A 20958-nucleotide genomic window follows, 5' to 3' on the forward strand; every position below is an offset into this window, starting at 1 on the left:
TGATAAAGTGGGGTGTGCCCTTTGACCCACTTATACCACTCCTAGGGCTTTACCCGAAAAAAATCAAGGAAGGAGGAAAAGGTCCTTTATGTACAAAAATACTTATAGCAGATATTTTTGAGGTGGCAAAAATCTAGAAACTAAGAGGTTACTTAATAATTTAGGAACAGCTGAAAAAGTCACAGTATATGAATGTGATTAAGTACTTTGGTGCTACAAGAAAGGAAAAAATAGATGATTTCAAGAAAGACATATCAATTGATGCAGAGTGAAATGAGGAGAATTAAAAGAGAAATTATACTATAAACAGTAATCCTATAAAATAGACAATTTGGAAGACTTAAAAGTCCTTAACTGATACTAAACAAATAATGAACAGCCCAACCAGGAGAACAATTTGTACAATACAAACAACACTGTAAAAAAATTCTGAAAGCTGTAGGAATTCTGATCAACATAATGATTCCACAGAATTGATAAACATTTGAAGAGACTTAGCTTGAAAATATAGATTTGCTTGATTTATTGTTTTATTGATTGTCTAGACATAAGAAAGTGATGGAGAAACTGTTAACAATGCAGACTGAATTTAAAAGTATGTCATACTTACATTTTCATTCCAGAGAGCCACTTGTTAAAACATTTACCAGCATACCTGTGGTTAGAGGTTATAAGGCAGAGCCCATCAATATGGAAGTAGAACAACTGTGAGCGGTGGTAAGACCAAGAGTTGTGTGACTTTGGACAAGTAACTTATACTTTTGTGCCTCAGTTTCCTCATCTGACACATGGGAATAAATCATTCCTACCCTACGGACCTAACAGCACTGTCTTTAGGATCAAATAGAATAATGAATATAAAAGCAATTTCAAAAGTGTAAGGCACTAAACAAATGTAATTGTTTTAAGGTATAATAATAACGAGCAATATTGGGTTTGGAGAGGAAAACATCATAGGAGTGGGGAGGAAATTTAGAAGACAGAGTGTCTTGGCTCTTTAGGGACAACTTTTTTCCTGAATTCTGGCTACTTCAGTGTTTATTACTAATTGGCTGTGGAGGGCCTTGATTCTCTCATGGGCTTTTTCAGAATCAGCAAATGAGCCAAACCTGGAAAGAGCCAACACAGGCTCCTTAGAGGACCAGGTGCTGTCCATTGTTAAAAGCTGGCAGCCCCAAGCCAGGCCTGGGAGAAGGACCCTATAGGTAGCATGCTTCTTACTCTTCAACGGATCTATACTCCTGGCCCTCCAGATATTAGCTGGTGAGTACAAGAGTGCCTGGTGGACCCTTTCACTTCCTACTGCAAGAATGCCCACTCACTCTGCTGTGTAATGGTCCAGGCTAAGACCTTTCTCCTACAAAACAAAGACTTTGGAGCATGGTGTCTCAGGAGTAGAACCTAGCCACCCAGTCTCCAGGCCTGGAGATTAATGTTGTTCATTAATATGGTTCCTTACAGGGAATGGGGTTTTTGGGGGTTGGTGGCTTTCTTTGTATTGCCAGCACATAGCACAGTGCCTGGCACCTAGTAGGCACTCAGTAAATGATAGTTGACTGACTGAATGACTCTAGAAGGGCTCTTAACCTAGGGTCCCCAGACCTGCTAGAAGTCCATGGATAGATTTCGGGGATTCCATAAACTTGGATGGAGGGGAAAAGCGCATCTTTATTTTCATCAGGCTTTGGGTTCCTTTGTTGTTGTTGTCCCAATTGCTCAGTCATTTTGGTCATGTCCAAGTCTCTGTGACCCTATCTGGGGTTTTCTTGGCAAAGACACTGGAGTGGTTTGTCATTTCCCTTCTCTAGCTCCTTTTACAGATGAGGAAACTGAGGCAAACAGGTTGAGTGACTTGCCCAGAATCACAAAGCTAGTAAGTATCTGAGGTCAAATTTGAACTCACATCCTCCTGACTCCATGGCAGGTGGGGGGCACAGTGGATAGAAGGCTGGGCATGAAGACAGGAAAACCCAAGCTCAAATCCAACCTCAGACACTTACTAGCTGTGTCTACTAAGTACTCCAGTATCCCTGCCAAGAAAACCCCATGAAACATTAGACATGATTGAAATGACTCAACATCAACAACTTCCTTACTCTAGGGCCAGTACTCTGTTCACTGTGCCCCCTAGCTCAACCTTTGGTTTCCTTTATAATTGTGTGTCTTTTATTTTATGCCTTTAAAAACATTATTCTGAGAAGGTCTCTAAAGGTTTCATCAGACTGCCAAAGGGTTCCATAACACAAAAAGGTGAAAACCCCCTTCCTTGGAGACAGGAGTCAGTGGTGAATGAGAGAAGAGAACAAAGAATGTTGGTGGGAAGACCTTAGGCTGGATTACCCGTCACCACACACAGATTTAGAGGTGGAAGGGAGATCATCTCATCTAAACTCCTTCCTTTTTTTTTAATTTCAATGCAATTTATTTTATCAGCAAAACTCCTGGAAAGAAATTCAGTTACATTTCTTCAAACCAAGATGGTAAATGGGTTATAATTTCTCAAATAACTAAGTCTTCCTTCCAAATTGAAAGCATGAGAATAAATGCTATTTCAGTCAGAGGCAAAGTCTATTATAACCAATTATCAGGTGGGATATAAATTCCAGAAAAGCAATTTGTCCATTTCTGAAGACAATTTGATCAAAATATCTTTTATTTCCATGGATATAATTCATAAACATGAAAAAGATGTCACATTCCTCAGTAATACATATCTTTCCAGTCTGTTTAATTTTTTCTAATTCAACAATCTTTATTCCAAGAATTAAATGCACACATAAGAATGCACAATGAATATAAGTGCAGGATACTATCATTAAGAAATTCAAGTACAAAAGGCAATTTGTCGGAATTATGAACACTATCAAATTAATTTTCTAATTCCCTGTGGTTCAGACATCACAGTTTGAAGAAATTCATCCAGTGGGCAGATAAATTAAAATTTATGCCTCCACAAGACATGTTAAACTCCTTATTTTTCAAATGAAGGAACTGAGGCCCAGAGAAGTTAAGTGATTTGCCTCAGGTTGCACAGCCAGGATTTGAACCTAGGTCCTTTGATTCCCAATCCAACCCTTCTTCTCTTCCACAAAAATGTGGTCTAGTGGAAAGCCAATAGATTGGGAATCAGGAAAGCTGGGTTTGGGTCTTCTGGGAACATTTCAGCAATGAGGTAATTCTCAAGTCAACTGCAGGCACAAAGCAAGCCTTGTCTGTGTCTTTGGGACACAGGATGGGTAAGTATTGATAGTAAAAGGGGAATGTTTAGAACATGGAGGTCTGGGTTGTGTGCCATGGAGAGGGCAGTGTATGGGTATTCAGGGGTGGTAAGACCACCCGAGTACCCCAATAATCCACAGAGGCATCTCAGGTAGGAACAGAAAAGGAATTTAATTTATTTGGCAAATCTCGTGAGATGTGAGCATCCCCATGCACCAGATAAGCTGATGAGTGGAGGGAGTTACAAGAAGCAAGAAAGCAGATTATATACCTCAAATCCCTCCCATCACCACCAACTAGGATGTAAGCCCGGGAACCAATCAGAGGAGAGATTGGAGTTTGTGCCTTATTTGGGAGATGTCACTTAAGCAAGAGGTTTTAGGGGTTTTCCAGGGACCTATACCCTATATGGTTATATGGGAAGTATTGACATCTTTGTCTTAAGTCCTGGTTCTCTAAAGATCTTAACCCTATCCTCAAGTTTGGGGCTGGCTCTCCACTTTGTGACATCTCCTGGTGCGAATCTTACAACACTCCTGAAGTCAGGATGTAGGCTTCAAGAGCTATTAGGGGAGGGAAACAGGGTTTAGACAGTGCTGATGTGGCAGTGGCAAGACTCACAGAAGGGGATTTCCAAAATAGAACCTTACGCCGAAGAGTAGCAACTTAGGCCCGGCTGAGAAACTACCATTCACTCCATTCAAGGCCTGCACCCAGAGGAAGGAAGGAGATTCCAAAGGGGAAGCTGAAGACAAACAGCCTTCTCCTTCTAAGGGCCAAAGACCTACAAGCCCAGGATTCAATCTCCAAGGGCTTCTCACCTCCTGTAAGCTAGGTGGCAGGAATCAAAATCCTCATTTAAGGAAACCAATATGTAGAGCTGAAGTGACCTGCCCAAAGGTGCAGAAAAGTGAAGAGCTTGCTAACAGTGCCTCACGACACCAAGTCCTACTTCTTCACATGGGAATGCCCCCATGTCTCTCAGCTGGGGAAGAATCACATGTTACAACCTGAGATGTCAGAGTTGGAAGGGACTTTGAAATCATAGAACATAGATTGACTGAACGGGAAGGGACTTCAGAGATGGTCATCCACTCCAACCTCTTTGTTTTAAAGCCACCCCCAGCAGTCCCATTTGGCAGGATTCATTCCTGCTTGTACATAAGAGAAAAAAGCAAGACAGTAGTCAAAGCATTTGGTGTAAAGAAAAGGGAAGCCTAGAAGGAAGGGCAAGGGATGAGCAGGAGGAGGGAGGGAAGGGGCAAGGGGATTGGCAGGAAACCATGTATCATAGGCTCAGAGTGCCCCATTTCCCCATTACATTTTAGCCATTCAGTGACTGAGAGAGTGTGGACACTCGGTAATTTGGAGATGAAGAGGAAAAGGGATAAAGTGAAGGAACAGAGATAGATAAAAGACTCCAGAAAAATCCCCAAGCCAAAGCCATGCTTCCACTTAAGATCTGTAAATCTTTGTCCTGGGAAAAGCTAAGGATGAGGGTAGGGAAATTGGACAGAGAGAAATAGATGGAAGGACCTCCACCTGAGGTGCGCTCTGAAATCCAACATTCTACAATTCCATAAGAAGAAGGAGGAAGGAAGGGGGGAAGAGGAAAGAGGAAAAGAGTGGCAGGGAAACAGAAAAGCAGGGAGGAGAAAATTGTGGAGATTGAATGATGCTCTTAGAGGATTTGCATTACTGATCCAGGAGGAGAGACGGGTGAGAAATGACTTGGTAAATGCCTTTGAACATATTTCACAGACACATTGTTATCCATCTCATCTCTAAGAAGGAGGAAACAGGGATAAACATGTTTCATATGAAGCAGGTTAATTAAAATGCCATTGCTAAGAGCTGCCTGATAGCAAAGATTGCTCTCTGCTAGAATATCGCTACTTTTTGGAAATTATCGAGTGCTCAAGGAAGGGAAAAGGGGAAGGGAAAAGCTGGTCATACTCCGATAGGACAGGGGACAATAACCTGCGGAGGGGCATGGAAGTCCTAGAATCACAGAAAGCCTTCTCCAGCAGGGAGGAAGATGGAGAAGTCACCTAGTCCAGCTCCTTTAGACAAAGGTCTAAATCCCCCATGACAAATGCACAGCTGTTTTCTTGCTGAATATCACCAAGGTTTTATCACCTTTACAGGAATCAGCTTCTGCTGCTTCATTTTCTATTGATACCTTCTGTTTTTATATCACTTTCATTTCCTCCCTCTAACAAATATCCTGGAGATATCCAGATCAGAAGATTATAGATTTAGAGTTGGTTGGACCCTTCATTTTAAAGAGATAAGGAAATTGTGATTTAAACATTCCCTCTGACTCCAAATCCAATGATTTTTCTATTCTATTATACTACTTCTCTCATCTTTTAGCTTTTCCTCAAAGAACATATACACTATCTTTTTGTTACTTTTCCTGGATACTAGATTCTTTTCAAAGGATGTGGAGAAGCTGGAGGTTTTTGTATCCTTCATATAGTCCCATTTTCCTAAATGATTCAATATGGCTCTGAAATGATTAATATCGAGCTAATTTACATTTCTTACCTGATCCTCTTCATTTTCATAAATTTCCAATCTTCAGAAATCTACATTTCCTTTTATTTGCCTCAAACTTACCTCTTTCAAATTTCAAAACCTGGCCCTCCATTCTGATACTCTAAGACGGAGGGAAGAATCCATGTTCCTCTTACACAATATTCAAAATCTCCATATTTTCTTACAGGGTACAATTTTACTCCTCACCTTTCATCTTTATATACTTACATCTGTTTTATTCCTATGTTCCAAAACTATATCAGGTTTACATCCCTAGGTTTCCTCATCTATAAAATAAAAGTTTCAGGGGTGTGCTGGAGTCAGCTCTAACTGGCTCTCAGAATTGACTATTAAATTCCCAGGACAAGCATTTACACCTCAGAAACCAGCGATGCTACAAAGCAGGGCTTGATGTAGTGTTTGTTGATTGTCTAGACTTAAGAAAATAATGAAGGAAATGTTAATAATTCACATTTAACTTGAAAGCATGCCTTTCATTTTTGGAGAGTTTGCTGTTAAGTATTTACCAGCCAACCTTGTTTGGGTCAGATGATCTCTAGGGGCCTTTCTAGCTCTAACATTCAAGGTTCTAAGTTACCTTCTCTTCTAGTTCTAATATTCTATGTTCTTAAAGTCCTTGTACCTCTCAGTCTATGTATGAGTCTATAATATTATCATACAATCCTAAGTTAATGCGCATAATTTCCATTATCTAGGTCTCATCAAAAATGCTGATTTGATTATACATGCAGGGATTTAGGCAAGCAAATAAACTGAGCTGCAAGGAGTAGTTAATTATCTGTTTCAAGACAGAGATTAGGGATGCAAAGAATCCAAACCAGAAAATAATCCAAAACCCCATCTAGGTTTAGAGCAGGGTGAGGAACCTGTGGCCTTCAGGCCACATGTGGCTTTCTTGGTCCTTAAGTGCGGCCTTTTGACTGAATACAAATTTCACAGAACAAATCCTTTTATTTATATTAATGTTTTTCTTCCTTTATATTTATATTTTATTTAATTATAGCTAAATATTAATGTGGCCTTCCAAGATGAAGAGGTTCCCCAGCTCTGATAGAGTGTAGTATCTATCGATTAATCTGTTTATAAAGATGTAATTGTTATACGATTTCCTTTCCAAATCATATATTGCTCACACTAAAATTAGATGAGTTTGCATTTATGAATCATGCACTGTCAGGAAGGAAGAAAAAGTATAATATCTGTCTACATACAGATATATATCTATGTGTGCATGTATATTTTAAATCATTCCTTTTCCTGATTGTGTGTTACTAAGGCTAATATCAAAATGAGCTTGTATTTAGATTCAAATAATTACTCTCAAGTCTGATACTCTTATATCAAAGAGAGAATACATGTTCTTTTTGTCCAATATTCAACCCCAAGACTTTTTCTATTGGCCATAAAGAAGAGGATGGAAATTACCCAAGAGCCAGGCACAGGGAAGTCCACCTGTGGATTACAGAATTACTATGGATCACTTATGCAAGTGAATGAATGGAAAAGCTGGGGTGAGGCAGGTTCCTGTGTGATGTCACAAGTGCCCCAGGTCACACTCCAGAGCAAGTCTCAGTCACACTATAAAGCATTTGTGGGAAGAATTCAAATGATGGTATTCATTGGTTTCTGATGGGCTTTTAGTTTCATTTATTTGGCAGGACTACAGATGAGGCTTGGTTTACTGTGGGGTAATTTCACCCCAATCACCATTCAGAAAAGGTTGGGAGGAAGAGTAGGATACTACAGCCCATGATTAGTAAGAGGTAATATTTTTGGTTCATTAGAACATAAAAATGGTCATACTCATTTAACAACATGAGCCATCTAGTCCTGGATTCTTTCTCAGGAGAAGGGACAGCCCTGTCCTCTATCATCTCAACTTAAGATTAAGGATGGGGTTCAAACATCCTAGTTATTCTGAATGATTACAGAGTTATCATCTGTGGATTTATATAAACACTTCTTGAAATGGTTTACATTGCCAGCCTATATCACCTCTTGGGAAAAACTCCATAACTTTTTTCACTGTTGTGCAGCATAAGTAGGTTGCTCCTTTACTTAGCCTATTCAAACGTATGTTCTTTGTATTACCTCATACTAATATTCTGAGATTTGGTGGGAAAAGTCTTTGTTCACTCAACAGGCTATCCCCAAAGTCTTAGTTTAAACCTGCATTAGGACTACGGGGACACTCTAAATATCCCATTTCCTTATGTTTTGTTGACTTCAAAGATCTCTCTTCCTCAAGCTTTATCATTCTCAATTGAAGTCCTAATCTTTTAAATTCATTTTCATATACTGGCATCACTCTTTCCTCCACCCCTGAAATCACAGAATCACAGAATCTCAGAGGTAGAAGGTATCTTCAAACTCTGTCACTCAATGTCATGTGTCCTAGGGTCACCTGACTCCCTTTTCTTGGACACTCTTTCCCAAAAAGGAATAAGAAAATGTCTGATTCAGCTATGTGGTATGAGGTGAAAACTCATTAAAAGCATATCATCACTGCTCTTCTCTGCTAGTACAGATACTCTGTGGAGGAGGGTGGAGGATAGTTCTAGGATCCAGGTTCCCACATACAGTCCCTCTCAGATCACAGGTCAAGAAACCACTTCTGGAGTTGCTCTTCTACTCACCTTTTCACTCATTCTAGCCTCTTTCATGTTCATGGAATCCTATCTTTATTAATTTGCTGTCTGCTCTCTCCTTCTAAACTCCCTTGATCAAACCCATTTCCACACTACAACCCACTCATTTATCCTGCACAATAACTGAATTATTCTACAAATTCAGTACCAACTAAACGACATAATCATAACAATGGAAGGTACTTCAGAAGCCAAATAGTCCAACCTGTGCCCAATGGAAACCTCTTTCTCCTCTGTAACATCAACAAGTGCTTATCCATCCATTGTACTATAATAGCTAATAATTGGCATTTATATAGTGCTTTAAGCTTTGCAAAGCACTTTACTAATATTATCTTGTCTTATCCTGGCAGGTGTGTGCTATTATCATCCCATTTTACAGATGAGGAAACTGAGACAGACAGAGGTTATGTGACTTGCCCAGGATCACATAGTAAGTGTCTAAGGCCTGATTTGGACTTGGGTCTTCCTGACTCTAGGTCCCAGCACTCTATCCACTGTACCAACTGGCTACCTCTGACTCCTAATTCTAATCTATATTCATGACTCTTCTTCACTACTCCCAGTTCCAAGAGTTTAATGCCAGTCCCAAACATCCTTCCTGATGCTTTTAAATAGGCCTGAAGAATAGATGGTAGCTATGTGTCCCTCTAGCCTCACACACACAGCTACTTTTCCTTTCCCAGATAGCCATAAAATAACCTTCAGGTTTGACATATTTGCATGATCATTCTCCACCAAGAAGGAGAATCTTATGCAAACATTCCAAGCTTGAAACCATGATTCTATTTCTGAACCTTTGACAGAAGAGACTTCAGATGTTGTCTAGACCAGCCTACGACACCTGAAGCAAGAAGCCTCCCTACAATGTTTGCAAGAAGTTGTTACCAGGATCCACTTGAAGACCTCTAGTGATGAAGAATTCGATACTCTTCTTTCCCTGTATGCTCACAACTATCTATTCCCTTTTTGGACAACTCCAGTTATTAGGAAGCTTTTCATTAAGTAGAACTTGAATCCAGTTCCACGAAAATTTCCAGTTTTGCCTTTCAGGCCCAAATAAAACAAACCAAATGAATCCTTTTCCTTTTGATACTCCTCCCAAAATATAAAGACGATTATCATAGCAATCTCTGCCTCTGTCTTCTCTACTCCAGACTACAAATTTCCAATTCTTTCAGCCAATCCTCATATAGGATGGTTATGAGTCCCCTCTCCATCCTGGCTGTCCTCCAACTTGACCTGATAGCTTGTGGTTGCTCTTCTTGTGAGGGGTAAAGTTCCCTGTTCATTTGGGGATTCTTAGTGGTTGAATGTTGGTAACAATAAAGATAAACCTGGGATTGACAGCACCAAACTAGTACATAGCCACGGAGCCAGAAGACTCATGAAATCATCTTTAATCCTTCTTATCTTTATTTCCTTCCTTCTTTTTTTTAACTTATCTTTCCTAAAGACTTGGCATTAAGGAAATGAATCTTGTCCAACAGTTTACAATCCCACTTACTGCTAGTATGGTGACCTTTCTCTCTTAGGAGACGGAAGGTGAACAGTGATGGGAGGGGCCAACAACAGCTCCTTTAAAGGTTTCATCTTGATTGGTGTCTCCGACGATCCTGAGCTAGAGATGATCTTTTTTGTTTTCATCCTGTTGTCCTACTTGTTAACTGTGGTGGGCAACTTGACCATTATCCTAATATCACGCCTGGATGCCCAGCTTCACACACCCATGTATTTTTTCCTCAGTAACCTCGCCTCTGTTGACCTTGCTTATACCACAAGTGTAGTCCCTCAGATGCTGTTCAATCTGTGGGGCCCAGATAAAACCATCAGCTATGGGGGCTGTATAACCCAGCTGTATGTCTTCCTCTGGCTGGGTGCCACTGAGGGCATCCTCTTGGTTGTGATGGCATTTGATCGCTATGTAGCTGTCTGCCGGCCCCTGCACTACATGACCATCATGAACCCTCGCATTTGCTGGCAGTTAGCCTCTACTGCCTGGCTAGCTGGCCTGGGGAATTCCCTAATTCAGTCAACATTCACTCTGCAGCTCCCTTTTTGTGGACACCAGGAGATCAACAGTTTCCTCTGTGAAGTGCCATCTCTCATCAAGTTGGCCTGTGGTGACACAAGCCTCAATGAGGCTGTACTCAATGGTGTCTGTGCTTTCTTCACTGCAGTGCCCCTGAGCATCATCCTCATCTCCTATGGTTACATTGCCCAGGCTGTCCTGAAGATTCCCTCAGCTGAAGGCCGGCATAAGGCCTTCAATACCTGTGGCTCCCATTTGATAGTAGTATTCCTCTTCTATGGCTCAGCTACATATGCCTACCTACTGCCAGCCAAGAGTAGTTCCCAAGATCGGGGCAAATTCATCACTCTCTTTTATTCAGTAGTTACAGCCATGGTGAATCCCCTAATCTACACTCTGAGGAACAAGGAGGTGAAGGGAGCACTAAGGAAGTTTTTGGGAAAATGGAGGGAGGAATGGTGAGGGAAGCAGGAAGTGCGCCACCATATCTTTCCTGTTTTGTATCTATCCCCCCCATCTCTGTCTCTGACACTCCCTCTCCCTCCCTCCTTTTTTGTCACTCTGGATCTCTCTTTCTCACCAGATCTACATTAGTATAACAAACCCTGATTTCCATATAAGGTACCTATGAGTAAGTTAAAAAATAACCCTAAGTGGTTGGCATCTGGTTAGGATTATTTCATAATTTTCTATTAATGATAAAAACCTGCAGTGGGGTGCAGATTAGAAGGCCAGAAGCTTTCAGGTCTCAGAAGGTGGTGATCTAATATAGATCTCATTTCCATTACTCTGTCTCTATCCCAGCCTATATTAAAGTTGCTATTATTATTCACATCTTAAATGAGATAATGTGTGTAAAATGCTTTGCAGATCCTGTAGAGCTATATAAATGTTAGCTATTGTTATTTTAATACATAAAAGTTGTTGTTTTTAGTTCACTTTGATTTTCAAAGTACTTTCACATTGATTATTTTGTTTGATTTGGTTTAATACTGAAAATGATGATGATTTTATAAATGTCAGTCCCTCCTTCCAGAAACGGATCACCCTTTCCTCTCTTTTGGTAGACAGGCTTCCTGAGGTACTATATCTAAAAAAAAAAAATCATCCCCCTGTGGCCAGCCTTTAGGTAACGAACCACTCTGAAATTAATTAGACTGATTTTTGAGATGACAAAGAAGCACAGTGTCAGCAAACCTGCCCTTGAAGCCCTTCAAATTTGGGAGAATGTACCTGCCTCAGCTTGTGTTCTGATGTCACAGCTTTGGAGAACACAGGGTTATTTCCCTGCCATATGAGGCTTTGGAGTAAGGATTTCATGGAGGATGAGTATAATTATTTCTATTGGCAAGAAATAGAATATTTGTCTATTTGTCTGAAATCATATCATCTTTGTATCCATCTCTGTCTCTTCATCTGTCAACTTATCTATTCAGTTTTTCATCCACATCTCTCTCTATCTTCTCCCTTTTACTTTTGTAATGAATCTTTCATTCAGCCTCATGTCAGTGATGAATCGGGGGAAAAACTGTTCACTCCTCCATTCCATACAAACCAATGTCCCTAATGGAAAGAGGAACTTGCTACATATTTATTGATGTTATGGTACCAGAAAGTTATAATCACCAAGTTTGCCACCAGCCTTCATATGCTGGTCTGGCTAGTGAGTCACATACCTTCAAGAGACTACTTCAAACAAGACAAAAAGCCATATATCAGGCTCAAAGAAATGGCAAGGAAAGGCCTTTGTTTTTGCTCTTGTGTTCATTCTCCTCTTCTCCAACATCTACAGTTTCACTTCTGCAGATCCTGGAACTCAGTGATTAAGCTGGCATGTGCCAACCCAACTCGGCAAGATGCTTATAAGGGAACCACAATGCCAATATGTATATTTGCAAATCTAACTGGAATTGCCAAAGAAAACTAAACCAATGTACTCTCTTCTCAGGTAGGTAACTCAAGTCAGAGTCAAAAGTTTTTTTGGTGGCAACAGAATCAGAGGAAAGGATGTTCAATAGAGTTTTAGGGATAATTTTGTCAATATTGTCATTGAGCCTTATGAGCTCTCTCTTCAACATTATAAGAACCATGTTAGCTAAGTGACGAATTTCATTTATCTAATCAGGGTCATCCTGTCCTTCAAGTAATATATTTTTCTCTTTTAACATCTCACTTTTTTGTATTTCCCTACTGTACCTGCTCCCCTATTTTCTCAACCAAATCTTTTGATCACATCATTGTATCCAATACGATTTGTTATTACATTGCAAATCTACCCTACATTCTGGTCTGTCCTCCCACCTCTTAAAAAAATCACTTTATTATTCTTACTGGATGTAACCCTTTTCTCAACATCCCTCCCCTTCCCTTGTCTCTGTAAATCTTCCTATAGAATAAAGAAAAATAATTCAGCAAACCAACATACACATTGGTCACATGTGAAAGTATATGCAACATTCCATATTCATAGTCCTACTTCTTCTCCCTGCTATTTTCCTCAGATTATTCCACTGATTTCCATCAATTCCATTAATTTTATTTGGGTGGAAACTTAACATTCAATTCTAATTTTAAGGTCACTCCAACTTTAACATAAAGTTAAAAGTCAAGAAATAGGCTGGGAAAATGAGCAAACAACAACAACAAAGAACTTGGCCATAAAAGGTTACTATGGTGGCAGGGAAGACCAAGATATAAACTCAAAAGACAGTGTGAAAACAGCTACAACCAAAGCCTCGAAGAAAATTGCTAATTGGAGAGAGGACCAAGAAGAATTCTTGAAAGGGTTAAACATGGCAGAGGAAAAATTGGGAACAAGGAACAAGACTGATACAAGAAAATTTTGAAATGAGAAGTAACAGCTTTCTAAAAGAGGCACAAAAATACTGAAAAAATAACACCTTAAAAAACAGAATTGATCTAATGGTAAAAGAGACAAAAAAAATTCACTGAGGAAAAGAACTCATTAAAAAGCACAATAGGCTAAATGGAAAAATAGGTACTAAAATTCACTGAAGAAAAAATTCCTTAAAAAAGCAGAATTGGTCTAATGGCAAAAGAGGTATGAGAGCTCACCAAGCAAAACAATTGCTTAAAAATTAGTATTGGGGATGACAATGACAAGGGCAGAGTCAACATGGCAAAGTTAAAGTAGTGATTCATCTGAGCTACCCCAAATTTCCCTCCAAACTACTTTAAAATATCTCCTCAAATCATATAATAAATACATACATATATATGTATACATCCATATGTGTGCATATACATATACATACATACACATATGTATATATACATATCTTCAAAACAAATTCTGGAGCAGCAGAACAAACAAAAGCACAGGTTAAAACAATTTTCCACCCCAAGACAACTTAGCATGTTGGCAGGAAAGGTCTGTTTCACTGGGGTGAGATTAGAGTGCAGGCTGCCCCCTGGCAAGCCAGCAGTGAAGCCTGAGGCCCCTGTGTCAGACAACCAGCAGAGGGCTACACCCAGTGTAAGCCAGCAACAAGCCTTTGGGGTGACTGAATCAGTAGCAGTGACTTCTTGAGCTCCCAGTCCATAGATGGTAAGGGAGTCAGAAGGAAATTCCAGAGGATCCTTTCCTGGCACTGGGTGCAAGACTCTGATCCTGGGTTGGATTCCCAAGACAATGAAGAACACTAGCACAGTGGAGCACGTGGATGTAGGGGAACAGGGACCCTGGTCATAATTCCAGGGAGGAAAAGAGTGCTTGTGGTCAATCACAGACCAGAGCACAGACCAGGAGAGCAGTAACCACACCCTTCCTTAAATTTTACCACCATAAAAGAATTGAAAACTTACAGGCCCCATGAACTGGGTTTATATATAGCAGCATGAAAAACCTGAAGCTTGGGACTGTCATCCTCCAGCCAAGGATCAAAGCCCACCTGTAACATATAAACTTAAAAGTCAACAAATAAGCTGGAAAAATGAGCAAACAACAAAAAAGAACCTGAACACATAAAGTTACTATGGTGACAGGGAAGATCAGAATACAAACCCAGAAGAAGACAACAAAGTCAAAAGTACTACATCCAAAATCTTAAAGATAAATGTCTAAATTGGCCTCAGGCCCAAAAATAATTCCTGCAGGAATTCCAAAAGGATTTTAAAAATCAAATAAGAGAGAAACAGGAAAAATTAGGAAAACAAATGAGAGAGATGCAAGAAAATCATGGGAAAAAAGGTCACTAGCTGAGTAAAGGGAGGCACAGATACTACTAAAGAAAATAACATCTTTAAAAAAAACAAAATAGACTGAAGGGTAAAAGATGCAGAAAAATTCACTTAAGTGAAGAACTCCTTAAAAAGCAGGATTGGATAAATGGAAAAAGAGGTACAAAATATGCTGAAGAAAAGAACTTTAAAAGTATAATTGGCCAAATGGAAAAGGAGGTACAAAAGCTCACTGAAGAAAATAATTCCTTAAAAATTAGAGTTGGGCAAGTGGAAACTAATGACTCCACGAGACAGAAAGAAACAATAAAACAAATTCAAAAGAATGAAAAAATAGAAGAAAATAAGAAATATTTCATTGGAAAAACAAGTGACCTGGAAAACAGATTGAGGAGAGCTATTTTAAGAATGATTAGACTACTGGAAAACCATGATTAATAAAAAAAATGCCCAGACATTTGCAAAAAGTTATAAAGGAAGATCACACTGATAGACTGAGAAGGTAAAATAGAAATCGAAAGAATCTACTGTAAGAAGTGGGAGGAGTTTTGTTTCCACAGAACTAAAGGTGTGCTTCCCCGCCCTCCCCCACCCCAGCTTTAGCAGAGACCAGGCCTCAAGGTCGGTCAGGTGAGGTCAGAGGCTTGTATGCATGTGCATACTTTTTGAGAAGGCAGTCTAGGGAATTAGAGAGACCAAACCCACTTGAACCAGTTCAAGCTTATCTAGGGTCTAGTCTTGGTCAAGAATACAGGCCTACTGATTTGCATAATTTGCATATGTTAAAGAGGGAAAGTAGGGGAAGTAAAAGAATATAGTTTAATCCTAAACTAAGACAAGGAAAATCTAATTAACTTCACTTTTGCTTCTGTATCCTTATTATCCTATTTATATAAACTGTATAACCTAGGAAAACTATGTAAAATACAAAGACTGTAAACTAACCATGACTCTAGCAGGAGTGGAGGGAATGGTTACCCCTGCTCCTGCAGCTATATCAGTGTGAGTGTTCCTGTGAGCACTACACCTACTTACTTGAGGAGTGTAATAAAATGCCTTCCTCTGTCTACTCTGGCCTTGAGTTTTTTTGGGTGAGAATGGGCAAATCACATGGATTTTCCCAAGATCAAGTGAAGGGAAGCAATAGGCAGCGAAAGCTTGCTGGGCTTACTCCCAGATCTTATCTTGGGGTGTCCTGTGATTTCCACTGCAGTGTTCAGAGGGCTACCACTCTGGATTCCCTTGGGGAACCCTGTGGTCTACACAGCCTTCTTAAGGGGATATCACTTGGGACTTCCGGCCCTGTCTTGGGAGCCTTGTGATCTTACTGCTGTCCTAAGGGGCCACCGCTTGGGTCCTCCTTAGGGTCTGACCCCTAGGAGGCCCTGTGATCCCCACAGATTAAGGGATGGCTACCAGTTGGTCTTCCTCTGGGAGTCCTGTGGTCTGTACAGCCTTCCCTAGGGATTGTCACAGGGTTCTTCCTCAGGACTTCGGCCCTGCCTAGGAAGTCCAATGATCCCCAAAGCCGCATGTTCTCACAATTTGGGGAAGTCCAGTGATCCCCAAAACCACGTTTCTCACTCTACTAATCACCTCTTGAAAGAGATCCCTAAATGAAAACTCCCAGGAATATTATTGCCAAATTCCACAGCTCCCAGGTCAAGAAGAAAATATCGCAAGCAACCAAAAAGAAACAATTGAAATATTACAGAGCCATAGTCAGGATAACATGAGACTTCTTCTACATTAAAGGAGCCAAAACTTGGAATATGATATTCTGGAGGGTAGAGGAACTAGAATTACAACCAAGAATCACCGACCTAGCAAAACTGAGTATAATTCTTCACAGGGAAAAATCGAAATTCAATGAAATAGAGGACTTTCAAGCACGCCTGATGAAAAGGCCAGAGCTGAACAGAAATCTGACTTTCAAACACAGGATTCAAGAGAAGCTTGAAAAAGTAGAGGAAAGAGAAATCAAAAAGTATTTATTAAGGCTAAACTGTGTATATTCCACCAGGGGAAGATGATACTTGGAACCAGTGGTGGGATTCAGCACATTTACACTGGTTGGTAGAAATGGTACCTAATTTTAGGTTGAGTTCAGGGAACTGGTTATTATCAGGGGCAGCAGCAGTGCCTCAGCTAGGTTCCACGGAGAAACAGTTGTTAATTCATTTGAATCCCACCACTGACAACCCACTACTAAGAACTTCCTCATTAAGGACTTAGGAGTAAACAGAGACATAGGGCACAGGGTGAGTTGAATATGATGGGATGATATCTAAAGAAATAAAATTAAACGGTGAGAAAGAGGCATGCACTGGGTAAAGGGAGAAAGAGGTAGAATCAGGAAAATTATCTCACATAAAAGAGGGTGTATTAGGAGGGCAGAGTTTATAATCTCAAAGAGGATCATAAACATGTCTGAAACGTTCGGAACCGCCGGATATAAGAAACTCTCAAAGTAGAAGGCAGAAGAATCAAAACATTTATTTAGGCTCCACAGTAACCAACCCATGAACCAGCAACCCCATTTTGATATATTGATCAAAAGCTTCCAGGCCCAATAAGTACGCCTTGAAAGAGTAACCAGGAGGCTACAGAGAAGCATGATTGCGTAAAGCAAAATCATGTTTCCCCCTCTATGGTAATAAGATTACCCACTGGCCTGAAGTCTTTGTTCAGCTTTCTCCCGTAGGTCAGCTCTGCTACTGGCAGCTCCTGCTTCAGCTGTGTCTGTGGCTGTGGCTGTGACTGCAACTGTAACTGTCGCTGTAACTGTCGCTGTAACTGTCGCTGGCTCCAACCGGAAAAGGAAAAGAAGATCTTCAAGCTGTCCTCTCCCCTCTTATAGAGTTTTTTGACATCATCAAGCACTGCCTGAACGACCAGGGCCGATTGGTTCTTGACTTGGCCCCTCCCCCTAGCGTAGCCGTTAACACCTCCCCTCAGCCAGCCCCATGACTCATCACACAGGAAGTTGTCTGCTTCCTGGAATGCTCTTTGGGCTTCCTGCCCCGGAAGAGCAAGCCACAGTGTCCAGAGGCTCAATGAGGTAAGCTGAGTCATTCAAAGAAAACAAAGGCCATTCTGGCTACACTCCACCCCTTGTTATAGGATACATAATCTAATCAGCCATGTATCCTAGAACATACATTGTGATCCAATTACAAAGGAAACTAAAACATATCATTCATTATAAAGCAAAACATATCATTTGGTGACATTCCTAAATATTGGTTTACGATTCAAATGTGATCCACCCCTAGGTCCCAGCAAGATAATCTCTTCAATCAATCATCCCCAAAATAATTATTAATAATTCAAATGTCCACCCCTAAATCCTTGTATCCATTACATAGGATCAATAATATCATAACAATAAAACAACACAGCAAGGATAACACAAAATAAGTAAACAGAACACTATCATCATTTCTACCCCCCTTGAACGATTGGGGCTCAAAATCTTGGGGTGAGGGGTGAAGGTCTCATTTTCCATAGCTTCTTCATGCTGAAATTGGATGTAGAGATGGCCCTGCCCCCAAAAAGTCCCATTCCAGAGGTCATTTCTTTAACGAGCTGGCAGGAATTCCAAGAATGCTACATGCTTAGGCAGTCACCGGAAAGTGCAGGGTGCTTAAGCCTGAAGGAAACAAAACTAGCAACAAGGTTAACCAAAACAAAGGACAGAAAGAATAGACAAGTATGGACTATAATTCTTCAAATAAAATCATCTCAAGTTTGGTTGAGATTTCAGTTATGCAAAGATCCAACATCAAAGCCAAACTCAGGTGGGAAATGAGACAGAGACTAGGATTGTCCTCCCAGCCTTTCCCCAAATGTACAAGTTTTCATCCGTTAATCACACAAAGTTCACCTTCAGTCTGAGTGGCTTGTGGGCTTGCAGGAGCAGTTCTTATTTCCCTATTTCTCGTGTTATCAAGTCCTCTATACATTCTGTATAATTCATTGGTTGGAATTCCATCTATCATTTCAAAACCTACCCCTGCTCTCAATAAAGCAGTAAACATTTCTTTCCTTGTTACTCTCCTTTGGCGCCAAGTTTGCTGGTTATTCACCCTTCTCTCTCGAGGAGATCTATCCCTTCCCCAGTCACCTAAGTCATGTAACTGTAAAATCTTATTTATCACTGTTGTAAGACGGCTCCCTACTTCTCCAAGTAATAAATTCAAAATTAGTTGTTTATAAGCAGGGGGAGCTGTCCTAATTATTAAATTCCTATGAGGCAGTTCCATTGGATCATTGTAATATTTGTCTGAGGTTCCTATCATAATGGCAGTCTTCATTACCTCCTCCTTTAGTCTCATGATACAATCTCTAAGTGAATACCAGGGTCTGTGCTCAGTGGGCCACATAGAATCAGTAGCATATCTCTTATTGCATCCCACAGCGGCTAATGCCAACAGAGTAGTCCTGCTATCACCATCTCCTTGCTGATGATGTTCCCTAAAAGCTTGTTGAACTAGAGGATCATGGCTGATACCTATGAATCTCATGCAGTCTGTCCTATCTACTGATATTCCACTGGCCCCTTGATCACTGAGTCTTACCATCCAAGATATCAATGGTTCTCCTATTCTTTGGCTGAATCTACTCAAAATATCTGTGACCTCTTGCGGTGAGAAATCTTCCTGAATTTCCCTTGTAACTGAATCTTCACCTCGGGTTTCTGTCTTCCTCCTTTGTATGGGTCGAGCCCTTGTCTGATCATTTAACCATCTCCTATTCTCTGTGTGAGGCACATCCTGAACCCCAGTAGTGTTTTGTGCCTCAGCCCCTAACATTGTCTCATTCTCTCCCCACTCACTTCCTCTGCCACCATGGCTAGGACGAAGCAGGCAGTCAGGCTCTTTCTGGGCTGGGTTGAAATGCACTCTGGGCTTTTTTGGTCTCCTGTTGCTCTTAGCCACATTAATAGAAAAGTTCTCATTTGAGTCAGTTTGGTCTCCTGCTATCTGAGATTCCCCTTCTTCCTGTGGGGTAGGAGTGCCCCCATGTCTTTCACTTAATCTCAATCTTTCGTATACTAGCCGGTAGGCTGATAACACTATCCAGCTTTGCCTAGATAGTGATGCCCCTGACTGAATCCCAACTTCTCGTAAACACTTTTCCAAATCCCTAGGATCTCCTCTCCGTAGCCTTGGTTCCCAGTTTTCACAGGGTCCAGCTTTTTTAGCCAATTCTTTTGCTAGGGAGGAATAAAATGGATCCTCCCATCCTGGGATATTCATCTCTTCCTCTGGAATTGTTCTGCTTCTAAATAGAGATCTTATACCTAGCGATCCCATCCTGGTCGCCAAATGTAATAGGAGGGCAGAGTTTATAATCTCAAAGAGGATCATAAACATGTCTGAAACGTTCGGAACCGCCGGATATAAGAAACTCTCAAAGTAGAAGGCAGAAGAATCAAAACATTTATTTAGGCTCCACAGTAACCAACCCATGAACCAGCAACCCCATTTTGATATATTGATCAAAAGCTTCCAGGCCCAATAAGTACGCCTTGAAAGAGTAACCAGGAGGCTACAGAGAAGCATGATTGCGTAAAGCAAAATCATGTTTCCCCCTCTATGGTAATAAGATTACCCACTGGCCTGAAGTCTTTGTTCAGCTTTCTCCCGTAGGTCAGCTCTGCTACTGGCAGCTCCTGCTTCAGCTGTGTCTGTGGCTGTGGCTGTGACTGCAACTGTAACTGTCGCTGTAACTGTCGCTGTAACTGTCGCTGTAACTGTCGCTGGCTCCAACCGGAAAAGGAAAAGAAGATCTTCAAGCTGTCCTCTCCCCTCTTATAGAGTTTTTTGACATCATCAAGCACTGCCTGAACGACCAGGGCCAATTGGTTCTTGACTTGGCCCCTCCCCCTAGCGTAGCCGTTAACACCTCCCCTCAGCCAGCCCCATGACTCATCACACAGGAAGTTGTCTGCTTCCTGGAATGCTCTTTGGGCTTCCTGCCCCGGAAGAGCAAGCCACAGTGTCCAGAGGCTCAATGAGGTAAGCTGAGTCATTCAAAGAAAACAAAGGCCATTCTGGCTACAGAGGGGCAAAAGAGCATTTACAAATGAAGGGGAAGATGGGGAGATGGCAGATAGCACTTGAACCTTACTCTCATTGGAACTGGCTCAAAGAGAGAATAACATACACACTCAGCTGGATACAGAAATCTATGTTACTGTACAGCAAAGCAGGAGGAGAAGGAAATAAGGTGGGGCAGGCATGAGGCTGGTAACAAGGAAGGTAGATTGGGAGAGGTGGTAGTCAGAAGCAA

General features: G+C 40.9%; 1 protein-coding gene across 1 annotated transcript; it reads left to right on the top strand.

Annotated features, from left to right (window-relative positions):
• The first annotated feature begins 9984 nt into the window (after positions 1-9984).
• Positions 9985-10923, top strand: LOC118831130 (olfactory receptor 15-like). The gene has a single exon (XM_036738296.1). It carries the CDS (start codon positions 9985-9987, stop codon positions 10921-10923), a length of 939 nt encoding a protein of 312 aa, XP_036594191.1.
• Positions 10924-20958: the final 10035 nt, after the last annotated feature.

Source organism: Trichosurus vulpecula, chromosome 9, assembly GCF_011100635.1.
Source record: "Trichosurus vulpecula isolate mTriVul1 chromosome 9, mTriVul1.pri, whole genome shotgun sequence".
Taxonomy (NCBI): Eukaryota; Metazoa; Chordata; class Mammalia; order Diprotodontia; family Phalangeridae; genus Trichosurus; species Trichosurus vulpecula.

What these genes read in the sequence shown, in the direction of transcription:
- LOC118831130 (XM_036738296.1), top strand. Translation starts at nt 9,985, where the DNA reads ATGGGAGGGGCCAACAACAGCTCCTTTAAAGGTTTCATCTTGATTGGT.